Raw genomic sequence first — 21356 nt, forward strand, 5'->3', positions numbered from 1 at the left:
ACCCAACAACGTAGAGCATATAAAAATAAATATAATTTCCACAATTAAATATTTCGTAGGTATACATTTGCTACTCTTACGCAAAATATTTTCCCACGTATGCGTGATGACAGGTAATTATTGAAGACATGTTTCGTGGATGTAGATTCTTATTGTTTACAATCGCTGACTAATCTCGCATTGTAAGGTTCCAGGAAGATAGGACACGTATCACAGCTAAGAATGTGGATCCATAAACAATTTATATGGAAAAGGTATAGAGGATAATCTTATTTTGATACCTTCATGGGTAGATATGCGTCAGAACTCTCTGAAGTTAAATTCGAAGTTTTAAAGGGTAAATAATGTTACACTATTACAATTATGTTGTAGTGTGCTTTGCTTCACTCTGTTTTAAATTTTTTATTAATATGTATAAGCACAATTTCTATATTTGCGAAGATCATCGTTATTATCAAATTCAAGTAAAAAGTAAATTGAACACTATTTATCACGTTAAAATGCATAACCAAAAAGTATAATCGATTCTCCTCCAGTGTAAATTTTATACGTAAAGGGACTTACTGGTTTATAATTATTCTATCAAACACAATATTTGAGTCCATACACAAAGTTGTAGGCGGTTGTAGATCAATTGTGTGTACCCTAAGTGTGTATAGGTATATTAAGAAGAGCTGGCACGTCAACACATTTACACATTGCACATGTTAGGCCGGGAGATACTGACACAAAATTTCGGGTCATTTGTAACAGGATGGCGGTCTAGAGGGGTCTTAGTACGCAATGACAAAAAGAAAAATGATGGTCAGAACGCTGGTACCGGCGGACTAGTCGCGTGGGCGTTAGTCACACTCGTCGGATAAATAGCGAAAGTCCAACGATTTGTAACACAAAAATTTTAGAATTTACCGATAGCCCTTAAAAAAGATGTAGGCGGTAGTGTCATGCCATACTTTTACGATGTGACTTATAGTCCGCCATACCGACGTGAATGCGTTGATTTAAAAAAAACAATTCAACCATTTGTACCGGGCTCACTTTTGGACAGGTAACCATCGTCGTGCAGCCATTTACTAAAATCGCCATGCCATACTTTTCGGACGATTCCAAATGGTCGCTATACCGCGGAAAATCTGCAAATTTTTGAATTTTTTTTTCTCGCCAAACGATTTGTACCACCCTACATTTTTTTTTCAACAACTCCTGAATGATTATAAATAGAAGTGTGATAATGCCATACCTGTGGGAGGTGGCGAATGTGTATAAGATTTTTTTCTTATTGTAAGATTTTATTCGTAGTTTGAACGATTTGTAGCAGTATGGCACTAATTTTTCCCTCTATTAAAAGTATGGCAAATATAATAATGGTCACGTTGCATCATATACTTTCCAAAAATGCCGTACTGGTACAAATCGCCAATTCTTTTCATTTTTTTTACGTCTTGGCTTAAGTCTTACAATCATCCGCCCCATGTTTGTATTCTGCGATATTTTTTTCTAGGTAGAATTGTATACAAACAAACAGAATATAATGATCCCATACTGTAAAAAATTATTTTACGTATTGTACAGTCGTATTTTTGAAACGTGACGAATAAATTAATTTTTCAAGTATGGCAGCACTTTTTCCCCCTACTAGAAGTATGGCAAATATAATAATGGTCACATTTTATCAAATACTCTCCAAAAATCCAAATGCAATACTGGTACAAATTGTTTGGCGAAAAAAATTTTTTTTTTGCAGATTTTCGGCGGTATGGTGGCCATTTGGAATCGTCCGAAAAGTATGGCATGGCGATTTTCGTAAATGTCTGCACGATGATGATTACCTGTGCAAAAGTTAGCCTGGTACAAATGGTTGAATTGTTTTTTTTTTTTAAATCAACGCATCGCGTCGGTATGGGGGGCTGTAAGTTACACCGGAAAAGTATGGCATGACACTACCGCCTACATCTTTTTTATGGGCTATCGGTGAATTCTAAAATTTTTGTGTTACAAATCGTTTGACTTTCGCTATTTATCCGACGAGTTCGACTAACGCCCACGCGACTAGTCCACCGGTACCAGCGTTCTGAGTTCTGACCATCATTTTTCTTTTAGTCATTGCGTAATAAGACCTCTGTAGAACCGCCATTCTGTTACAAATGACCCGAAATTTTGTGTCAGTATCTCCCGGCCTATGTATGTGTCATATTTTGCAATTGTTTATAAATACAGGGTGATGTAATTGGTGTAGTACGAATATCTAAAAATCTATGAAGAATTTTGTGATACAGTAAATGGAAGAATTATAGACTATTTTACAGTATTTAATAAAATCATTTAATTTTTTGTTCATTTTCATTAGAAATGTCAATTTTTCTCACTAAGGTGGAAATTTGGATGATAAGGATCTTGTTAGAAAAATATAAATTTTGACTAAAATCGGCATTTTTTTTTTCAAAAATCAAATTACTAATTAATAATCAGAGTTATCACATTATTAAAAAAACGCCCGTTATTTAAATCATTATCAAAACAACCATCCGTGTGTTGGGAGTAAGCGCACGTGTTATTTGTATTGTTTTTATGACCTGAAATTTAATTATTATTTGATAATTGAATGATTACTAATACTTTTATCCAATTGATTATTATTAGAATAAATAATTAACTTCAACTGATTTACTTTTAAATTATAATTTTACAGGTAAATTATGAGAGCTTTCATAATTATATTTGCATATATTTATCTACAACGCACCATATTACAATTCAAGTCTAAAATGAAACTAGAGTCGCATTTATTTTTGAACATACTGTAAGTGAAATTGCATAAGTGTGAGTACTGTGAACATGCCAGCTTTCCTTAATTGACCGATACCAATCCCAACGAGAGCATTTTTATGCGTACATAAAGAACGCGCTATAAATTGCCTAACAGATTCATGAAAACTCCGTGTCGGCGAATTAACTCATAAATCAGTTAATGGCTTCCCTAAAACGAGCGTACAGCAGCAATCCTGAGATAGCAACGCTATTAAGGCGAAATGAGACCCAAAACATACGTTTCGAGCGCACGGAGAATTAATTTTTTTCTTCAAAAACTTTGAATTTGATTTTTTTTATTTATCGATTTATTTAATTGAAGAGTTTGTTTAGTGACGTTTGGGAACCGAAACACGATTGACAAAATTTGCCTCGATAGAAAAACGTTGTGAAGTTGGCCAAAAATTAAACGGAGAATCAATTTCATTTGGACAATAGTAAAGTAATATCAATGAAATTTTATCCACATGCACTTCCATTCAATTCTTGAGGGACGTACGGGATTAGATTTTTCAATTAATACATCAGTAATTTAAAAAAAATATATTTATAAACTATGAGCAAAAAATTGCGAGCAGGCCGGTCGCTTCCGCCGTTCCGCCTCCTGTTAGTCGACGCCAACGCGTCTTAGAGAGCAGTCCTGTACAACTTTTTCGCGCGGTGCCGTTGTCTACTCGCATACGTGATTTAGTGTTAGTGTTACTAAAGTTTTTCATAAACATGGTGAATTTTGGTGGCCAAAACATTGATGATGAGAACATTAGGAAGAAAATGTTGCGAAGGCAGATGAAGAAACTACAGTTATTGAATCTAAATAGGTAAGTTTAATGTTTATCATGCTTATTTATATTTATTATGTCTTTCGGTCGAAATCGCGACCACGAAAAATCCGATGTGCAGCTTGCAAGCCAGGACGCAATAAAGACACGTTAGTCTTTTAGACCAACCATGATTACCAGAAACTGATGTGGATCTTCAGACAGTTTCACATAGTACTTTTTTTGTGTAAGTTTATTCTTATGTCATTTATTTATAAGTCATAAGATTAAAGATAGTGGAATATTTCAGACTAGTGTAAGTTATCACTGACGGGTAGGTAATTACCAGTGCGATCAGAAACAATTTTTTTTCAACCCTATTGCGTATAACTTTTTTGTTTTTTTTTTATTGTATTATAACTATTGTCTGAGGTCTTTCACTGCACCGGTAATTGTAATTTTTTTACTTATTAGATATCATGCTATTTTAGGCTTATTGCTGATCTACTAACAATTCTATACACATGTGAGCAATCCCAAGACAAGGATTAGATCTAGACAGGACTAGATACAGGATATTTATTTATACATAATATATCAATTCGAATGAATGTATGTATGAGTAATTTTTAATTTGTTTTTATGAATACTATTTGCATATTATGCATAAGCATAATTACTTATAAGTTTTATATAAAAAATATTTGAAAAATTTGTAGTTATGTAACTATGATGCCGACAATCGACTTTTTTACGAGCTAGGATAATAGAGCGATAAACGAACGGACACAGCTGCGAAATTTTTTACTAATTTTTATAAAAGCACTTGTTATAATAATTGCGGTCAACCGTAAAATTTTGCAAACAAAAGAACGATTTTCTCAGAAAGTTTGGTATGTATGACGCCGACAAACGAGTTTATTACGGGCTAGGGTAATAAAGCGACAAAGGAACGTACACAGCTGTGCAATTTTTTCTAGTTTTGATGACAGTATCTTTATAATACTCGTGGTATTATAAGAGGTATTATCAATTAATTTTTCTCCTATTATAACTTATTATGGTTGTTTCAGCACCTCAATGTACAAGGATAGCTCAAAGTAACGGGCAAGAGACATATTTATTTACGGAACATGGAGAAGAAGTCGTATCAAGAAGATAAACATTGGAACAATAAAATGGTAACAAAACCAGTATATCAAAATGTCGGATATATTTATTCAAAAATAATCAAAATTGTAAATAATATTTTTTTGTCTATTATTGTTTTTTTTTTTCAATAAATATGATATAAAAACAAAAACCCGTTTTTTAAATCTTTTAAAACCGATAATAATGTAAAAAAAAACAAACGTAAATAGCATTATTCTATTATGTATTTTTATTATCATACTAGCGGTCCGCCCCGGCTTCGCCCGTGGTACATGTTTACGTTTTCTCTACATAAGAACCATCCTCGTACTTGAAGGAATATAATAAAAAAAAGAATTATCGAAATCTGTTCAGCCGTTCTCGAGTTATGCGCTTACCAACACATTTTGCGATTCATTTTTATATATGTACATATAAGATTGTACGTAAAGTCCCCATGTCGAAAACCTATAAAATTTGTTTACAAAGATTTGCAAATAAGCTAGTAACGTAGGTAGCGACAATTCTAACAATAACAAATAATTACATCATAAAATAATTTAGTCACAAGCTCATTTTTTGTAACCAGATTTGTACCAATTAAAAATCGACCTTCGTGCAAAGGAACAAAGGTCGATTTTTCTACTTCGATGGGCCCGGCAACGAAAAGACGTTGCCGGATCGCTTTACTCAGCTTTAACCGCGCGAATATTATGAATATAAGTAAAGTTCATTGAACCTCCGTTAGTTCCGTATGTTTCCGTCATCTATTTAGTTGTGTGGCGTGGCGAGGGGATTTTTGTGAAGCGTCCCGCGCGCTCTTATGCTCCACCCAGGGGGCGTAGCCCAAAAGGTGCACAAGCATGATTGTATTTCGTCTTAAACCCACCATCTGTTTCTTAAAACTGCAGTTGCATTATTTATATTAAATTAGAAAAGTTCCGTGTCCATTGAGAAATCAGTGTGTATTGTGAAAACTATAAGGCTATGTGAAAATATTTTGGTGTAACAAATAAGTAGTGAGAAATATGTTTTATTTCGTAAGTCGGTCAATCTAATTCATAACCGTGTGCCTTTGGGCATGTGTATAGGGACGCTTTTACAATGACATTTTTTATAAACATTTGACCAACATTAGGTTTAAAAAACGGACCCAAAAATCTTTAAACGATCTGACCCAAGGTAATTTATCGACAGAAGAAGAAAGAAGGCCGATACAGAGAAATTTTAGCACGTGCCACACGTATAAACAAAACTATATATGTACATATATGTTTTTAATATGCTAATGAACGAGTTAGATGCCCCGGTTTCGCGCGGCATCACTGACTACGACCGGATGGTTCGCTGCGTAGTTTTTATAGCGATATTATCTTAATCGTTGACATAAAGCCGCGGCATTTTAGAACTATTTACATCATATTATATTGTTGTTAAAAGGTTTGTTTATTTACGCAGCGCACGTTATGAAAACTTACAACACACGAGACCCCAAGTTTGTATGCTTTCCATAGAAATCATTCGGATTTAAATTTAGGTGGTAAGTACGTACTAATTGTGCCATCTATATTTCTTCATATTCCTTTATGTATTGCTTGTAATTATTGTGAATAGACATACCAATCTACAATTTAAGATTACCACCGATGTCGAGTTAGCGGAATGTTTTTTGCCATTTATTCTATGCAATACAGATAATAGTTCCAACTAATCAATGCGAGATTATACCGTTGGTCGTCGATTAACAGTGAACTAGCACGTGTCACGCGGCTAAACATTCGTAGATATATGGATATATTAGGTCATGGCTGTTGTCACAGTATTGATTAGTTAAATTATTTATTTTACTTCATAGTTATGTTTACTGTAACCACTTGTTATTTACATTAGTGTGTTGTACCGGTGTTCTTTTCTACATCGTAGAAAAAAATATCCTGTTATGTATTTGAACACATGCAATATTTACGATTGGTAGACTTTGACAGAATTTTAATATTCTCTATTACGATTTTTTATAGAAAGTTATAATTCAGTGAACAATTGAAAGGTAATTAAGAATGTAGGAATTCCTATTAGAATTACGTATTTTTTCGATTTTTCATTGTATTTCTATTCCAGTGCTACCGAAGCCTTTATAATTATAAGACTATCTGACCAAATCTAACGTCCATGAAACACAGTTACACAGATCGATAGTTACGTTTCTAAACTCACCATTTCCTTCTTCAAATAAACGAGTTGTCCATCCAGATCAGTGGGCGGGGCTTCGTCACTTGTCGGCGACGGCTCCTGCATCGGCTCCCCGTCGGCAAAGCCGCTGAGACTCTTGGGCAGTGGTGGTAAACCTTGCAGCGACATCGTGCTTATTGCTTTGAACTGCTTGCGTAGTCTGAAAGGAAGGTGACGTTATAGGGAATCATGGTTGGGTCATGTGATGCTATAGTTGGACAGATAGAGGCCTTAAAAGCATTTTATATTGGTACAAATGTAAAAAAAAATGTAAAGTAATTAGGAGTTAATAATATAGGTAGGTGGCTGTTCATTTTAGCCAAAGATAGAGCGGCAAACTATTATATCAATTAGTTAAACTACGAGCAATAATTAGGTAAGACTTGCAAAGTTCTATCGAGACCGTATGTGGTGATTTCGCATGTAAGACTAACTATTATAATTACTTCTAAATTGCAATTAAAACAACCATCACCTTACTAACAAATAAATGGCTAAATCACATATATCATATGTTTGATTTTAGTGACAAAAGTGTACAATTCTTCTCACTTATCACTTTTACTATTCTCGTGTTCAATTAAAAGTGATACATCTACCATTATATTGGTAGAAAATACCTAGTTAATGTACACACAAATACATAAATACGTCAACCGTCGACCTTTACGTAATTTAAGCAGATGTCTTTCCCATTTAAACAGATTAATTTATGGAGCTTGATGCATTAATTATGATCCAAGTATGTCCTTATACCATATGTTAAGAGTTTGTTTGAAATTCTATTTGAGTATATTTCTTTCATTGGAATTATCGAATTTATTGAGCTTTTAGTGTCGAGAAGGTTAAGATACGAATACGAAAAAAGTTAGTTTATTTTTATTTTACATATTTTGTACTGAAAAAGAAAATCTTTTGACTAATTTGACGTTAAACAAAGATTTGTGTGTGATTTGTTTTTCTACAAAGTTCTGGAGTACTTACATAATATAAAAATAGACGAATGACACAATTCAGATTTTCACAACCTTTATTAATAGTCCGGGATACATCGCCCATTTTTGCAAGTGATTACTATCAAGCTAATTTTTCGTGAGTAGCTTTATTTTGATGAGATGCCCAATAATTTCATGTACGAAACTCTCGATTGTGGTAGCTTACAGAGGTAACAAGGATAAAAATTTTTGATTTGACGGTTCTCAAATATTTATTACGCAATTTGTAGGACAATATGTCTGTTGAATTATATAAGTATTAAATAAGTGAAAATAAAAAAATCAGCTGGTTAGTAATCATTTATGATGACTTCGTTATCGATACACATTGGAAAGGGGGACTCTTTGATCAAACCATAGATTTTGTAGGACAAATATTTTTTCGAATAATTTAGATAATTATCTTGAGATTGAACAAAAAAAAAACATTCAGTTAGTAATTAATATTTGAGAACCATCAAATCAAAATATTTTATCTTTGTTTCCTCTGGTAGCTACCACAATCGAGAGTTTTATACATGAAATTATTGGGCATCTCATCAAAATAAAGCTACTCACGAAAAATTAGCTTGATAGTAATCACTTGCAAAAATGGGCGATGTATCCCGGACTATAATTATAAAATTTATTAAAATAGAACAATTTTTCTAGCATCGACTCTACATCTAACGTCAAATCACCTTACCTAACGTGCTCATAACCGTTTTCTTCAACGACAAAATCATAATAAGATTGAGAAGTTATTTATATCTACGCGACGTAGTTAAGACGCTCGGTAATCTACGCTAGACCTGGCAACCTTAGGAACAGTTCAAACAGAAAAGAAAACAACCGGCCATACAATTTAGTATCTACATATTATAGCGATTCCGTATAAATGCGTATTTCTAGGCTATTGAGTACGTTTGTTCGTTTCACGCATGCAGTGGCATGTGAGCTATGTAACATCCTAAACTGACCGGTTTATTCTATGTAAACATAAATGTATGCAAATGATTCACGGTCAGCGAGGTGACTCTTTTGGGTAAAACGAAGAAAAGGTAAAGCTAAAGGTTGTAAATAGAATCACATTTAAAAATATAACTATACTATAATCTATAAGAGGAAAAGAAACATATTTTTTGCTCGAAGTGAATCACACTCAAAAGTTCCACTGTTCGTTCACGCAGGCAGTTCAGGCATTACAATAATCATGGCAATTATTACAAGAGATAATTTTTATTTTGCAGGAATTTTTTGCGACCAGTTCCGCGTACACATATTTTAATATAGCTTAGGAATTTATTTTTAACCGCATGTATTTATTTCTTCACTATGTTTTTTATTTTTTCTAAACTAAGGATGTATAAAGGAAAAATATTGGTATTACTGATCACGGATCTAGATGCACTTATAAAACCACAGGGCGGAGCTTGTGTCATATTTTTGAATGTAATATTTAAAGCCCATTAAGACCAAAGCACGTGCCAATAATACAATTTAAATAAAATCGATAAGAAATGAAAAAGGTGTTGCAAGGCAATTTCTTTACTATCAACTGTGCCCATTATTCGAACTATTTATGTCGGCACGCGTTTATCCTAAACAGGCAGGTGGTTTAGCAGGTAACGAAACTGATTATGTTAACAGGTTAAGCTGCAAATGCATACTGTAAATTATAATTTATAATACAGGTGCAAAAAGTTGTCTGCAGCTGCTCTAGACAAACCCTTGAATATGGATAGAAGCTTTTGTGCACTAAGAATTCTTATCTAAATGTTTTGAATTATACCCGTAGTTTATCGTTGTGTGATATCTTTTTTGTCTCTTTGTGAATGACTAACTCTTTGAAACTTATAAGGCAGAAATCTTGTTTTTGATATTTGAGAATTATACAGGACACAAGCCTTGCCAGTTCACCTCCGTAAAGGTCGGATAAGGATAGGTAATTTTCTTTCAAAGGATTCCCATTTTTCTTTTTGTGAAAATGATCCGATGACCTTTTCGGAGCTCTATTTATCGCACTGACGATTTTTTACAATGCCTCAAAAGATTTTGAAATGTGAAAAGATAATACACACATATAATAATTGTCTAATATCTTATTGGTACTAGTACTAACATTTAAATAATTTGATCAGAAAGCTATAGGAAGAAAGAAAAATTTTAAGCTTAATGTTTTCTTTAATAGATGGATACTTTGTATACGAGCAAACGTCCAAGTATATTATTATATTTGGTTGTAGAACTTTTTGCACGCTCTAAATATTTGTGTCGTATATCACAAACTTCAAATTGGATCAAATATTTTGTTTGCTTTACACATACCTCTTGTGTTATGCTAAAAAACTAATTATATTATAGTTGCAACATTGATCGCGTGTCAAGTTTTTGCTAATTCAACTTTTAATACCCTAGATATTAATTTGTTATTATAATTTATACCTTAAGCGTCGGATTACATGTTAAATAAGCGCTACCTGTTACTAACTTACAAGGTCTCAGTTTCGTACGCCTACCTGGATTAGAAGAGTATAAAAATATACCTTTATTCTCGTATTAGTAAAGTGATTAAGAGCGTATTTATAAAATAGAAATAAGATGTAATTACTTTTTATATAACAATAACAATACGCTATTTTGATTGTGAAAATTCTAATTTAATTTGTTCCGAAGATACCGAATCTAACACGATATTAGAATTGGACATCCGGGTACATTTAAATCTGCAGTTTTAAGTAACTATTATTTTGCTCACCTAGATTTGAGATCATCGTCAACGATATAAGCATACGCTTGATCATATCCGTCATCCGTATTCCCGCTCGTTACAGACGACACCGCGTAATTCGGCTCCTCCGAATCAGATTCGCAATTCCCATTCTTCTCGCCATCATTATCCAACACTTCAGGCACATTGGATTGCGAATGCATAGTTTGCAGCTCATAAATCAGCATTTCGTGATTATTCATGTCCTTCATCATTCCCATTTCGGACGAGCCGCAGTCGTTAGTTAAATTCGTGGAATCTTTTCCTTTATCTATAACGGTGTTGGCTTCGTCTTTATTATTGTTTCTACTGGCGAGAATCTCAGAAATCAGCATCTCTGTTACTCGAGAAGTTTTTCTTTCAAGGGAATTGTTGTTGTTTACGTTTACGTCCCCTTTCGAATTATCGTTCTCGATTTGTTTATTTTGCATGTTATCATCGTTTAAACTTTTTTCTATACTAGTCTCGTTATGGTTAATTTCTTCTACAGTAGCGTATGGTGCTTCGGGAACCGGACTGCTGGGGACTGTGGGTTCTGCGTCTAAGGGTAGCGAATAGGGACTAACTTCCGGCTCAATTTTTGGTTTATTTGCTTTTAAAGAATTATTACTTATAGGTGTTGGTCTCATTGGTTTAATTTTAGGCTTAGGCGATAAAGGTGGCGGTGGGGCTTTACGTAAAGGTAATGTTTTTTCCGCGAAACTAGATGATTTCGAAACTTTGCACTTAGCATCCTGGTCTAATTTATTTGAAGTTGAAAGTGATCGAACTAATATTTGTTTACAAGTTTTTACAGCTCTAGAATTTAGGGATTCGTTCGACTTCTTAGTAGAAGAGGGCGAATTAACAGAGCTACTGTCACTGGAGCTCCTTCTGGAATTCTGCCCACTAGACTTCCTCTCATCAGATGAAGAGCTTCGATCACTTATCACATCTTTGATAAAAGACTTGACGCGTGCGAGACCGTTTTGCCTAGGCGACACAGAAGGTTTATTAGTACTGTTTCGATCTAAAGTTTTCGCTTTCGATGAAACCTGAGGGTTTTCATGCTTAGTGAAGGTTCTAGTCTTGGTTAAATTGGCCTTTGAATCGGCAACTGCTTTTCTCGTCTTCGCAAGCGCTTCTGCGACCATACTCTGACTGGGCCGCGGGGGTACAGGTGGCGGTCCCTTTATTTTAGTTGTTTTCATGGGGTGGGCGTTCGTCTGTACCATCAGCATGCTTAAGCGAGACGTCACTCGGACAATACTATAATAAAAAACACTATAGTATAATGAGCGCGATTACACTAGCATCACGTTAGTCACGACACACGCGAGATTCAGAGATTGCAGCGACGCGGCCGTCCCCGCTCGCGCTCTAAAACTGACTGCGATAAAAACGCCTTGCAACTTGTCGGCCACTCGATCCTCGCGGCTCGCTTAGTTTACGATCACCATACGACACTTGGGGGACATTGAAAACTACTATTGTCATTTCTTTTAGGGAACTTAACAATGTAAAAAAAATAACGCGGCGTACGACTGGAAGCACCAAGTCTTGTCGGCGTATTCTTCACAATAAAAACGAATGCAATACTACCGGTCGGTCGGTCACGGAATATTGCATGGCTGGTGCGGGCGCTACGAAAGCACTTAGTGGCCTATTGTTTTAACTCTGTAAACGTTACAGCTGCTATTTAGGAGAAGGTATCGTGGATATAATTAATGATGTGGGCTAATTGCTTTTAATTATATTTTACGAGTTTTCGCGTTAATGATACCTACTTGCAAAAATGAATTATAGACATATTATCGATTTTATAATTATACTTGTAGTAATTTTTAGGTTTTGTGGTACCTACTTTTTTAGGTACATATATCTGAATAATAATCAAATAATGTAGCTTAATACAAATGACCTTTTGAAATAGTACCAATTGCAATAATTGTGCATACATTTTATTTTATTTCTACTCTTTATAAAAATAATATAACATAGTAGCAGATCCGACATATTAATTACTTATATAATATATACTACTATATTATAAAAAACGAAATATATTTAATTTGTATGTTACAATCTATATATTATACAGTGTGTACGGACTCCGGACATGACATACCGATATTTAAAGGGGCTATTCTCCAGGTATTTTTATCGACAATTCAACCCCTCTACAGTCCCCTACTTCACCCCCCTCAAAATGGTTTTCGAATTTTTTAAAGTTCGTTATGTTTCATCACTCTTATCAATTAAATTTGTTTAGTGGTCCCTAGAATAACTTGTTATTGTTCAAATAAAACCAAATTTAGTATTTTGTGACACTCACTTTCGAAGTTATTACAATTTTCATAAATTCACTATCCGAATTGATAGGTTTGCCATTTTGAGGGGGGTGAGGTAGGGGACTGCAGAGGGGTTGAATTGTCGATAAAAATACCTGGAGAATAGCCCCTTCAAATATCGGTATGTCATGTCCGGACACACTGTATAAAACTCAAAGGTGACTGATATAGTGATCTATCAACGCACAACCCAAACCACTGGACGTATCGGGCTGAAACTTGGCATGCAGCTAGATGTCATAACGTAGGCGTCCCCTAAGAAAGGATTTTAGAAAATTAATCCACTAAAGGGGTAAAATAGGGGATGAAAATTTGTATCATGTAAATTTATCTTTTCCACGCAGGCGAAGCTGCGGGCAACAGCTAGTTTATTTTATATTTTCTAACAAAATGGCTATCTTCAAAAATCATATAGAGTACAGAAAATAGTAAACAATTGTTTATCGCTGTTAATACATAAGAAACAAATAAACAAACAATCCAATGGCGTAAAAAATACTAAAGGTGAGTACAATCTTAATACTATTATAAAGGCGAAAGTTTGTATGGATGTATGGATGTATGGATGTATGGATGTTTGTTACTCTTTCACGTAAAAACTACTGAACCGATTACAATGAAATTTAGCACACATATAGAGGGTAACTTGGATTAACACATAGGATAGGTTTTATCCCGGAAATCCCACGGGAACGGGAACTATGCGGGTTTTCCTTTGAAAACGCGGGCGAAGCCGCGGGCGGAAATCTAGTGTCTTATAAATGCATCAAGTAGTTTCATTGATGGACGAAATGAGTTGTTACAAAGCTTGTTCTTCATATAAAAGGAAATATTCTTAAAATTTATTTTGTAATATTTTTAAAGCACAATTTGAATACTAGCCAATAGAATACTTTATTTGATAATAAAATAGACAATTAAATTTCAAAATTAGTGAACCTTAATTATTTTTAGTCTGATTTTTGTAATAATTCTTAAAAAAAAACTAACCGATTTAAAATACCTGATCGAAAAAGCGTAAGACGGATGGATATCAAACATGCTCAACGTTAATAATCAAGTTTTCACTTCTGCCGGCACTCCCGGAGTGCAACCCGTCTTTTTTTTCTATAGATAGGGAAGCAAAAGCTAAGATGCGGTCTAAGATGATATGCGCTTCTCTAGTAGATACCGGTTTACTCTTCGCTTCAATTTTGTATGCATATGAGAAGCACAACACAATTCTATACCTTTTTGCTTGTGTGTCTGATAACTAGTTTAAATTTATGATATAAGTCCTTACGTTTATAAAATAACTCATGTCTTACTAATGCTATGCTGCAAATACATTTCACATATTTCGTTTTATGAATCATATTTTTACAGGCAGAGCGGTAAAATATATCAATATTACTGTTGTTAGTTAATATTGAGGATATAATGTAGAACTTACATCATTTAGGTACTTACCACTATATTTGTTATCAACACAGTGCTACGTACTAACTACATTAGAATAATAATGTCTAATCAGACTACATTACATTGGTTTTGATGTGACTCACCTTTACTTATTATTGAACTTCCAATCCTGTCTGCACATAGGGCACTGCTGTTGTGGCTGGGAGTGCAACCACTTCACAATACAGTGTATGTGGAAGCAGTGAGAACAGGCTCCCCACACTAGCGGGCAGTCGTCGCCGGGCAGCTTGCAATCCGGACAACAGCTATCGAAGGGCATGCGACAAATGCCGCAGTTGTCGTCGTTTGCTATCCAACGCCAAGTCGCAACACCACTCCAACCTATGAAATACAGGATTGAAAACACCAATTTGATGAGACAAAGAAAAGCGGACTTTTCATGAAAATACTCCCATAGATAACAAAGTTTTATTTGTTTGTACTAACTCTTAATAGTGACTTTCATGGCGCAATACAGTCACCATATTCTTCATCAACTCAACGTTGTTTTATTTGTTTTTGAATAAAAATAAATGTGCGAATTTTGGCACAAACAAAAAATCGTTAATATTTTTGTTTGACAACCACAGTCCACAGAACAAAGAATATACTACTCTCTGCCACAGAATAAAAATATGAAATGTCAATATCTTAGGTCAATATACAAAATGACATTTCACGTACCTATTTTTCATTCGATCATTTCGCTCGAATTTTAATGCTGAATGAAATTTTATTTTCTAAACTAATAAAAACACTATAAATTTATGTAAAGATAAAAACGGAATGGTACTTATAAGTATGAATTATTGAATCCCGAAATAAATATTTACCTACAAAAAAGAATGAATGAGTCTTGAGTACATCAACAGTTAATAAATTTTTAATTTTGCTTCAGATAAGTACTTCATTAATTTAAAAAATAAAAAATTGCCATATAATTTACCCTAAAAACATATCTATACTCTAAGCTAAAAACCACAGACATAGATAGACTACGCAAGTACCGCGATCTGTATGAAAACCAAGCGTGTCATATTTTTTGTACTGACCTTGACGCGTTATGACGTCACGAGCGCTTTTTAGTGATGGTAATTTCATTTTACGCTAAATCGATTAGGACGCCACTCGCGCGACGATTCTAGTATCGTCCTATCCCATCGAAGTAAATCGAAAGAAATCAGATCAAACTAGATCTATGTCTAAGAGGTAATTAAATAAATGAATCGTAATCGATTACTAAATCGATTCAAGACAGAAAAATGATAATTACCATAGACAGAGGAATGATAAAATAAATTTATAAACCTTTTAATATTCTCACAAGTAAACTAATGTGTTTTAGCTTTTTCTTACATATGCCCATTGAGTTACCGTGTACTACGTACTAGAGAGGCCATCGAAAGAAAGTAATGAAACTGTCAATCAGTCAATCTTTATGTACCGTTGCATCAATCCATTTTTCTTTTATGTTCGGGTTACTTGGAAAACTGAAAAAACAAACATAGTCTAAGCAATAAGGAGTTTTCTTAAAAAACTCCCAAAATGACACTTTAACTAATGGCGTCCATGTCATAATATTTATTTTTAGTACCTTTGTATTAAAATACTTAAAAGTTCTAGGTCAAGTCGTATTAAATGACAAAAAAAATCTATGCCTTTTTTTCTGAAAAATTGCTCCTTCAAATTATCATTTTTCTGTTCGATTATAAAATCGATTAGAATCGAGAACTGTTGCATCAAATGAACATCACTAACCACAAAATTGGACAGAAAAATGAGAACAGAAAAATGAGAAGACGCTATTCATTGCTTGTTATCATACGACTCGATCTTTACCGTGCCAAGTAAAAGCCGCAATGTATTCCGAATCATTTCGTATGATTTTGTATCCGTGTTTGTCACGATCGTTTTCCACAGATATTCTTTATTTGATTTTAAAATAAATAGTGCATATTCTGATTAGAAAATTACTTACCGGTGGAAGGAAACATCTCTGCTAACTCGGCCACTCACAGCTGTGGAGTTTCTACAGTTTATAACGGCGTAATTCGGCATTTTACTTTATTCAGCTTCACGTCTTTCCTTGGCGAACTGCAAGCGCGGACTGAGTGTAGGCCATCGTCAAGTAAGTTTCATAATCTTAGTTTGGACACGGGAAGTACATACACTCGCTTAGTCTATCTTGATACATGTCTGTGCTAAAAACCTTAAAAACTTATTAAGTAATTAAAGAAAAGTCATTCATTCACTTTGTTATCAATAATGCTCAAGAGCGAAATTTTTTATATCAAAAATGTACGATATAAACATTTTTAAAAAGTTTAAAACAAAGAAATAATTTAAAGTCACATTTAAAGTTTACAACTACGTGAATTTTTATTTTCTTGTGTTGCAACACATGCAATTTGTACTGTAGTTGTGTCATTTTTTGTAAATTGTAATCAATGAGGAACGAGGATTGAAAATGGGAAATGGGAATGATTTTTGATAATAATTTGAGATTTCGAGTCGCTTTTGATGCGTTGGAATATTTACCATTGTAAATATCGAATTTTCTTCACTATTTAGCTATATTTCTATATTTATAAGAAGTGACGGAACAAACAACAATGACCACTTTTGATTCTAAGTACGATGTAAGTATTTTTTTTAAATTAATTATTTGAGTCTTCTCATATTACTTATATTCAAAAAACAAATATTGAAACATTATGTTATCATTGTTATACTTTGTTCTAAATTCATTTGATGTCACTCTAATAACAGTTTAATTTAATACTCAAAATTTTGTTTTACTACTATGAAACAGTAACTAAATAAATAAAACGAAAGAAAGTGAGTCATCACTATGAAATGGAGTAAAAAATATATAAATCTTATTTAGTAACTGTACTTTTACTTTTAAATGGTTCAATTGAACTCACTCAAGATGACAAAAGCCTTATTTACAGATGTACCCTGCAGGGGATGTGGGGGTCGTGGAGGGAGAAATGAACATACCCAACAGAGGAGTACCCTCTGGTGACAGTATGGAGTTTAACACGCTTGATGAGCCAATTAAAGAAACTTTTGTAAGTATAGCCTACTTTTATTGCATTACATTGTTGTAGTTTAAATTTAAGTTTGTTTACTTCATAATTTCATGCAACCCTAAAATTATATTCAGATGAGATTTTTTTACTGTCTTGTTAAACAGCTATAAAATTCAACAACTATGAAAGCGAAGAAAGAATAAAGGTAAAACTGTACATTTTTGTACAAGTTACAGTTTAGCCAGAATAAATTCACTTAAACGCCTAATCAACTCAAAGGTTCAAAATTCAAAAATAATAGAACACTTTTTTTCCATATATATAAAGTTTCCACATTCAATTTTTTCGTATCTTTCACACCGTTGAGTAAGAATGTTTATTTTTAATTTTCCTTTTATATTTCAGCTAAGAGATTTAAGAGCTGTGGGAAACAAATTTTACCATGTCCTTTTGCCTAGAGAGAAAACAAGTTTATTAAAAGAATGTAAGTACTTATGTTTATAAAAATTTTCAGAAATATTTTTGTTTGTTTGAGTACAAATTTTGGTTTGAATCTACTGGTATCAAAGAAAATAAAATGTATGTACATACCTATACAATGCATAGTTAGTCTTAAATTAAAATCATGATACTTAAATTTTAATTTGATTGTCTACAAAAGTTGACCTTTCACCTTTTTTATACTAGAGATAAACTACGATAACATGGCGCGCCCCTCCAAAATTCAAAACGTTTGAAAGTATTTGTGAAATTCATAATAAATAATATAATATAATAATTAAAATTAATAATTTAATTATTATATTATTATAAATAATAATAATATAATATTTAAATATTTGTATTTCACTACACACATTGAAACAGTAATTTGGAGGGGCGCGCCATGTAATCGTAGTTTATCTCTACAATATTATTATCATTAAAATTTAATATGTATAGACAAGCTATAGGAAGAAATTGCTATTTAGCAATAAAGCCGCCAATTGCTTCTGATATCCTTGTATTGTAAAATTAAAAATTTGTGTGCAATAAAGAATATATAACTATAACTATAACAAGCTTTAGCACACTATAATATATTTTCAGGGGATCTCTGGGGTCCGTTACTCCTGTGCACATTCATGGCTACAATCCTACAAGGCTCCTCCGACCCAGACACCAAGAATGGCGATGGTGGCCCCGAGTTTGCTGAAGTGTTTGTTCTTGTGTGGATAGGAGCCGCCATTGTTACGTTGAACTCGAAACTTCTTGGCGGGAATATGTGAGTTTTAAAAATAATTTCGTTGTAATCCATTGAGCCCCGAACGGCCCAATCGGTCCACGACACAATAGATTTTCTATTGTGTCTGTGATTCTGGGGCCTGAGTTATTAAATATCTGGTTTAGGAAATTGAGTAAATGTATATTATAGCCTTGAAAAGGTTTGTGTTCAAGAAACTGTTGTGAAATAAATGTGAATCAATGAAAATTTTCCATAAACAATTATTTAGAGAATGTGATGGAGTGACAGAAGCATTATCAAAATGTAATGAATAATATGAATGGTTATTTTTATGTTATTTCCTATCATATTTAGCCAGCCACTAGTGCCCACTCTGCTTAGTGGGTTGATAAACAAGATATATGATCATAATGTAGCATATTCACTCTGTAAGCTTTCCAACTGTTAAATAATTTTTGAAAAGATTGTTGATTTCTTTGTGTTTTGAATTTTGACAAGTAAACAATCACCCTAAAAACTCATTTTCTTTTAAAATATTGTCGATAGAATACAGCAAGATACAATCCAAGGATCCAGGATACAATATCATTTTTTTAATACTAATTTAATGTAACGCAGTGCTGTTTATTTGTAACTAGCTTTCCGCCCGCGGCTTCGCCCGCGTTTTCAAAGAAAAACCCGCATAGTTTACGTTCCCGTGGGATTTCCGGGGTAAAACCTATCCTATGTGTTAATCCAAGTTACCCTCTATATGTGTACTAAATTTTATTGTAATCGGTTCAACAGAAAAACAAACATACACACACACATCCTTCCTCACAAACTTTCGCATTTATAATATACATATTAGGATTATTAATGAAACTTTAAATTGAATTCCAGGTCATTCTTCCAATCAGTATGTGTTCTCGGCTACTGTCTGCTTCCTGTAGCGCTGGCGCTCGTGGTCTGTAGAATAATCTTATTCACTACACAAAACACATTCCTGTTTTTCCTGCGATTCGTCATATCTATGATGGGATTCATGTGGGCTACTTTAGGTGAGTTTCTATTATATTATATTTCTTTTACTATATATTATACTAGCTTTCCGCCGGCGGCTCCGCCCGCGGTTTCAAATAAAAACTCGCATAGTTCCCGTTCCCGTGCAATTTCCGGGATAAAACCTATCCTATATTACTCGTGGATAATGTAGCTATCGAATTGTGAAAGAATTTTTAAAATCGGTCCAGTAGTTTATGAGCCTATTAATTACAATCAAACACACAAAGTTTTCCTCTATATAATATTGGTGTAGATAATCCTTAGGTTTAAAAAAATACACTAAAGTACAGCTGTGTGTTTAAACTTTAATGACAAAATTGTTAGCTATGTAATTTGCTTGCGTAAGAATGAGAATATAATTTGTTTCCATCAGAATATTCCAGCTCTAATTCGCCATTTAAAGTTTTGTATTCACAGGAAAAAGTAATCTTAGGTTATTGCGCTAAGATGTTACTCTAATATCTTAAATTATTCCAAATACATTCATTATTGCACTGTTTATTCATTATTGTATTTACACAATAGAGAAAAAATATTTTTATTCGTAAGGTAAACAACAGACAGGAGATATTTATTTGCATTTTTTATAATAAATTAGTAGTAATAGTTTATTTATTCAATTATAATAAAGAGGTATGATACGATTTTGTCTTTTGTTGCAGCGGCCACAAAATTCCTCGGAGACAGTCAGCCGGAGGGCAAAAAGGGTCTTGCCGTTTATCCTATATGTTTGTTCTATTTCATTCTTTCGTGGCTAGTCGTATCTCACACCGCTTAGACGCACAAACAGTTATATTGTGATAAAGACTTGTAGGTTAATTGTGAATAAAATTTATCCAATGTAATTTAAGTTATGTTTAACTTATATAAATGAATTTATGGTGTACACTGTTGGGATGTTTTAATGTTGCGGTTTCTTGGATTGATGAAATAGATTGAGTCAAGTATAAAAACGTTTCGGTAAGTTGACGATATTGACAAATCAATGAAAAACATTTTACTTAGGGCCGATTTTTCAATCCCTGGTTAAAACTTATCCGTCCAATAAAGTATTACACGATAATATTAAAATGTCACCTGTAAACTGTCAATTGCGGGCAATAAGAATACATTTTGAAATGGTAGTTTTATACGTTATTCGACGAATAAGTTTTAACCAAGGATTGAAAAAACAGCCCTTAATTATTTACTTCTATGTTATTTCGCATAAAGAACCTGAAACTTATATTTTGCAGCTCTGCCGTGTGTCTTGACTCCAATTGAAATTTTACTTCTCCCATTCTTTATTTTTATCAAAAATTGTTATGACTTTTTTATCTATGGCAACTTTACAAATGGCATTTATTCAACATAATATTATTTAGTGAAGTTGTATTTCTCTATTCAATTTTTAAAACTAAATCAAAACAAAATGGTTGCCGTGTAAGACACATTAGTATTACCAGTTGAGAAAAACAGCTTAATGTTTTATTTCACTGCAAAGGTTTTAAAATGCGATATAAATATTTAATATGCCTTTAAATGTTATGAAGAGATATTACGGACAATTAAATTATTTATTAAATTAGTAAATTCCGGGTATGACTATTGGAAAAGTGCATTATTGTTATTA

The 21356-nt window shown here is 33.3% G+C and overlaps 3 protein-coding genes and 1 long non-coding RNA gene across 5 annotated transcripts in view; 2 read left to right on the forward strand and 2 right to left on the reverse strand.

Annotated features, from left to right (window-relative positions):
- Window positions 1-12211, reverse strand: part of LOC149908798 (uncharacterized) — a 42341-nt gene extending 30130 nt beyond the window's left edge. The window contains exons 1-2 of the mRNA XM_090120367.1: window positions 10659-12211; window positions 6912-7086 (exon numbers count right to left, since the gene is read on the reverse strand). Of these exons, the coding sequence (XP_089976493.1) occupies window positions 6912-7086; window positions 10659-11890 (1407 nt within the window). The 5' untranslated portion in view covers window positions 11891-12211. The remainder of the gene's footprint in view (window positions 1-6911; window positions 7087-10658) is intronic.
- On the reverse strand, window positions 6949-15028 carry lmgA (anaphase promoting complex subunit lemming A). The gene is made up of 3 exons (XM_090120368.1): window positions 14888-15028; window positions 14545-14782; window positions 6949-7086 (listed from the first exon to the last, which is right to left on the reverse strand). The coding sequence occupies exons 1-2, from the start codon at window positions 14904-14906 to the stop codon at window positions 14547-14549; spliced, it is 255 nt and encodes an 84-aa protein (XP_089976494.1). The 5' UTR covers window positions 14907-15028; the 3' UTR covers window positions 6949-7086; window positions 14545-14546.
- Window positions 12262-14937, forward strand: LOC149908800 (uncharacterized). Its single transcript, XR_016458651.1, has 2 exons — window positions 12262-12358; window positions 14585-14937. It is a non-coding gene; the product is annotated as an uncharacterized LOC149908800 (long non-coding RNA).
- A 1809-nt stretch (window positions 15029-16837) lies between the features above and the next one.
- On the forward strand, window positions 16838-21282 carry LOC149908801 (protein YIPF6). 2 transcript variants are annotated; one of them, XM_090120369.1, is made up of 6 exons: window positions 16838-17079; window positions 17383-17514; window positions 17881-17959; window positions 18565-18739; window positions 19583-19740; window positions 20407-21282. In XM_090120369.1, exons 1-6 carry the CDS (start codon window positions 17053-17055, stop codon window positions 20520-20522), a joined length of 687 nt encoding a protein of 228 aa, XP_089976495.1. In that variant the 5' UTR covers window positions 16838-17052; the 3' UTR covers window positions 20523-21282. The 2 variants fall into 2 exon arrangements, with proteins under 2 accessions (XP_089976495.1, XP_089976496.1); XM_090120370.1 differs by having other exon boundaries at window positions 16839-17079; window positions 17395-17514.
- Window positions 21283-21356: the final 74 nt, after the last annotated feature.

The sequence above is a fragment of the Colias eurytheme genome, chromosome 4, assembly GCF_061535395.1.
Source record: "Colias eurytheme isolate Ceu_HAF_F1 chromosome 4, ilColEury1 Martin Lab GWU primary, whole genome shotgun sequence".
Classification (NCBI taxonomy): Eukaryota; Metazoa; Arthropoda; class Insecta; order Lepidoptera; family Pieridae; genus Colias; species Colias eurytheme.

Coding starts and splice junctions, on each gene's coding strand:
- LOC149908801 (XM_090120369.1), top strand. CDS start 17,053: ATGACCACTTTTGATTCTAAGTACGAT. Junction 17,515..17,880: donor AGCCAATTAAAGAAACTTTT/GTAAGTATAGCC, acceptor TTTATATTTCAG/CTAAGAGATTTAAGAGCTGT. Junction 18,740..19,582: donor AAACTTCTTGGCGGGAATAT/GTGAGTTTTAAA, acceptor ATTGAATTCCAG/GTCATTCTTCCAATCAGTAT.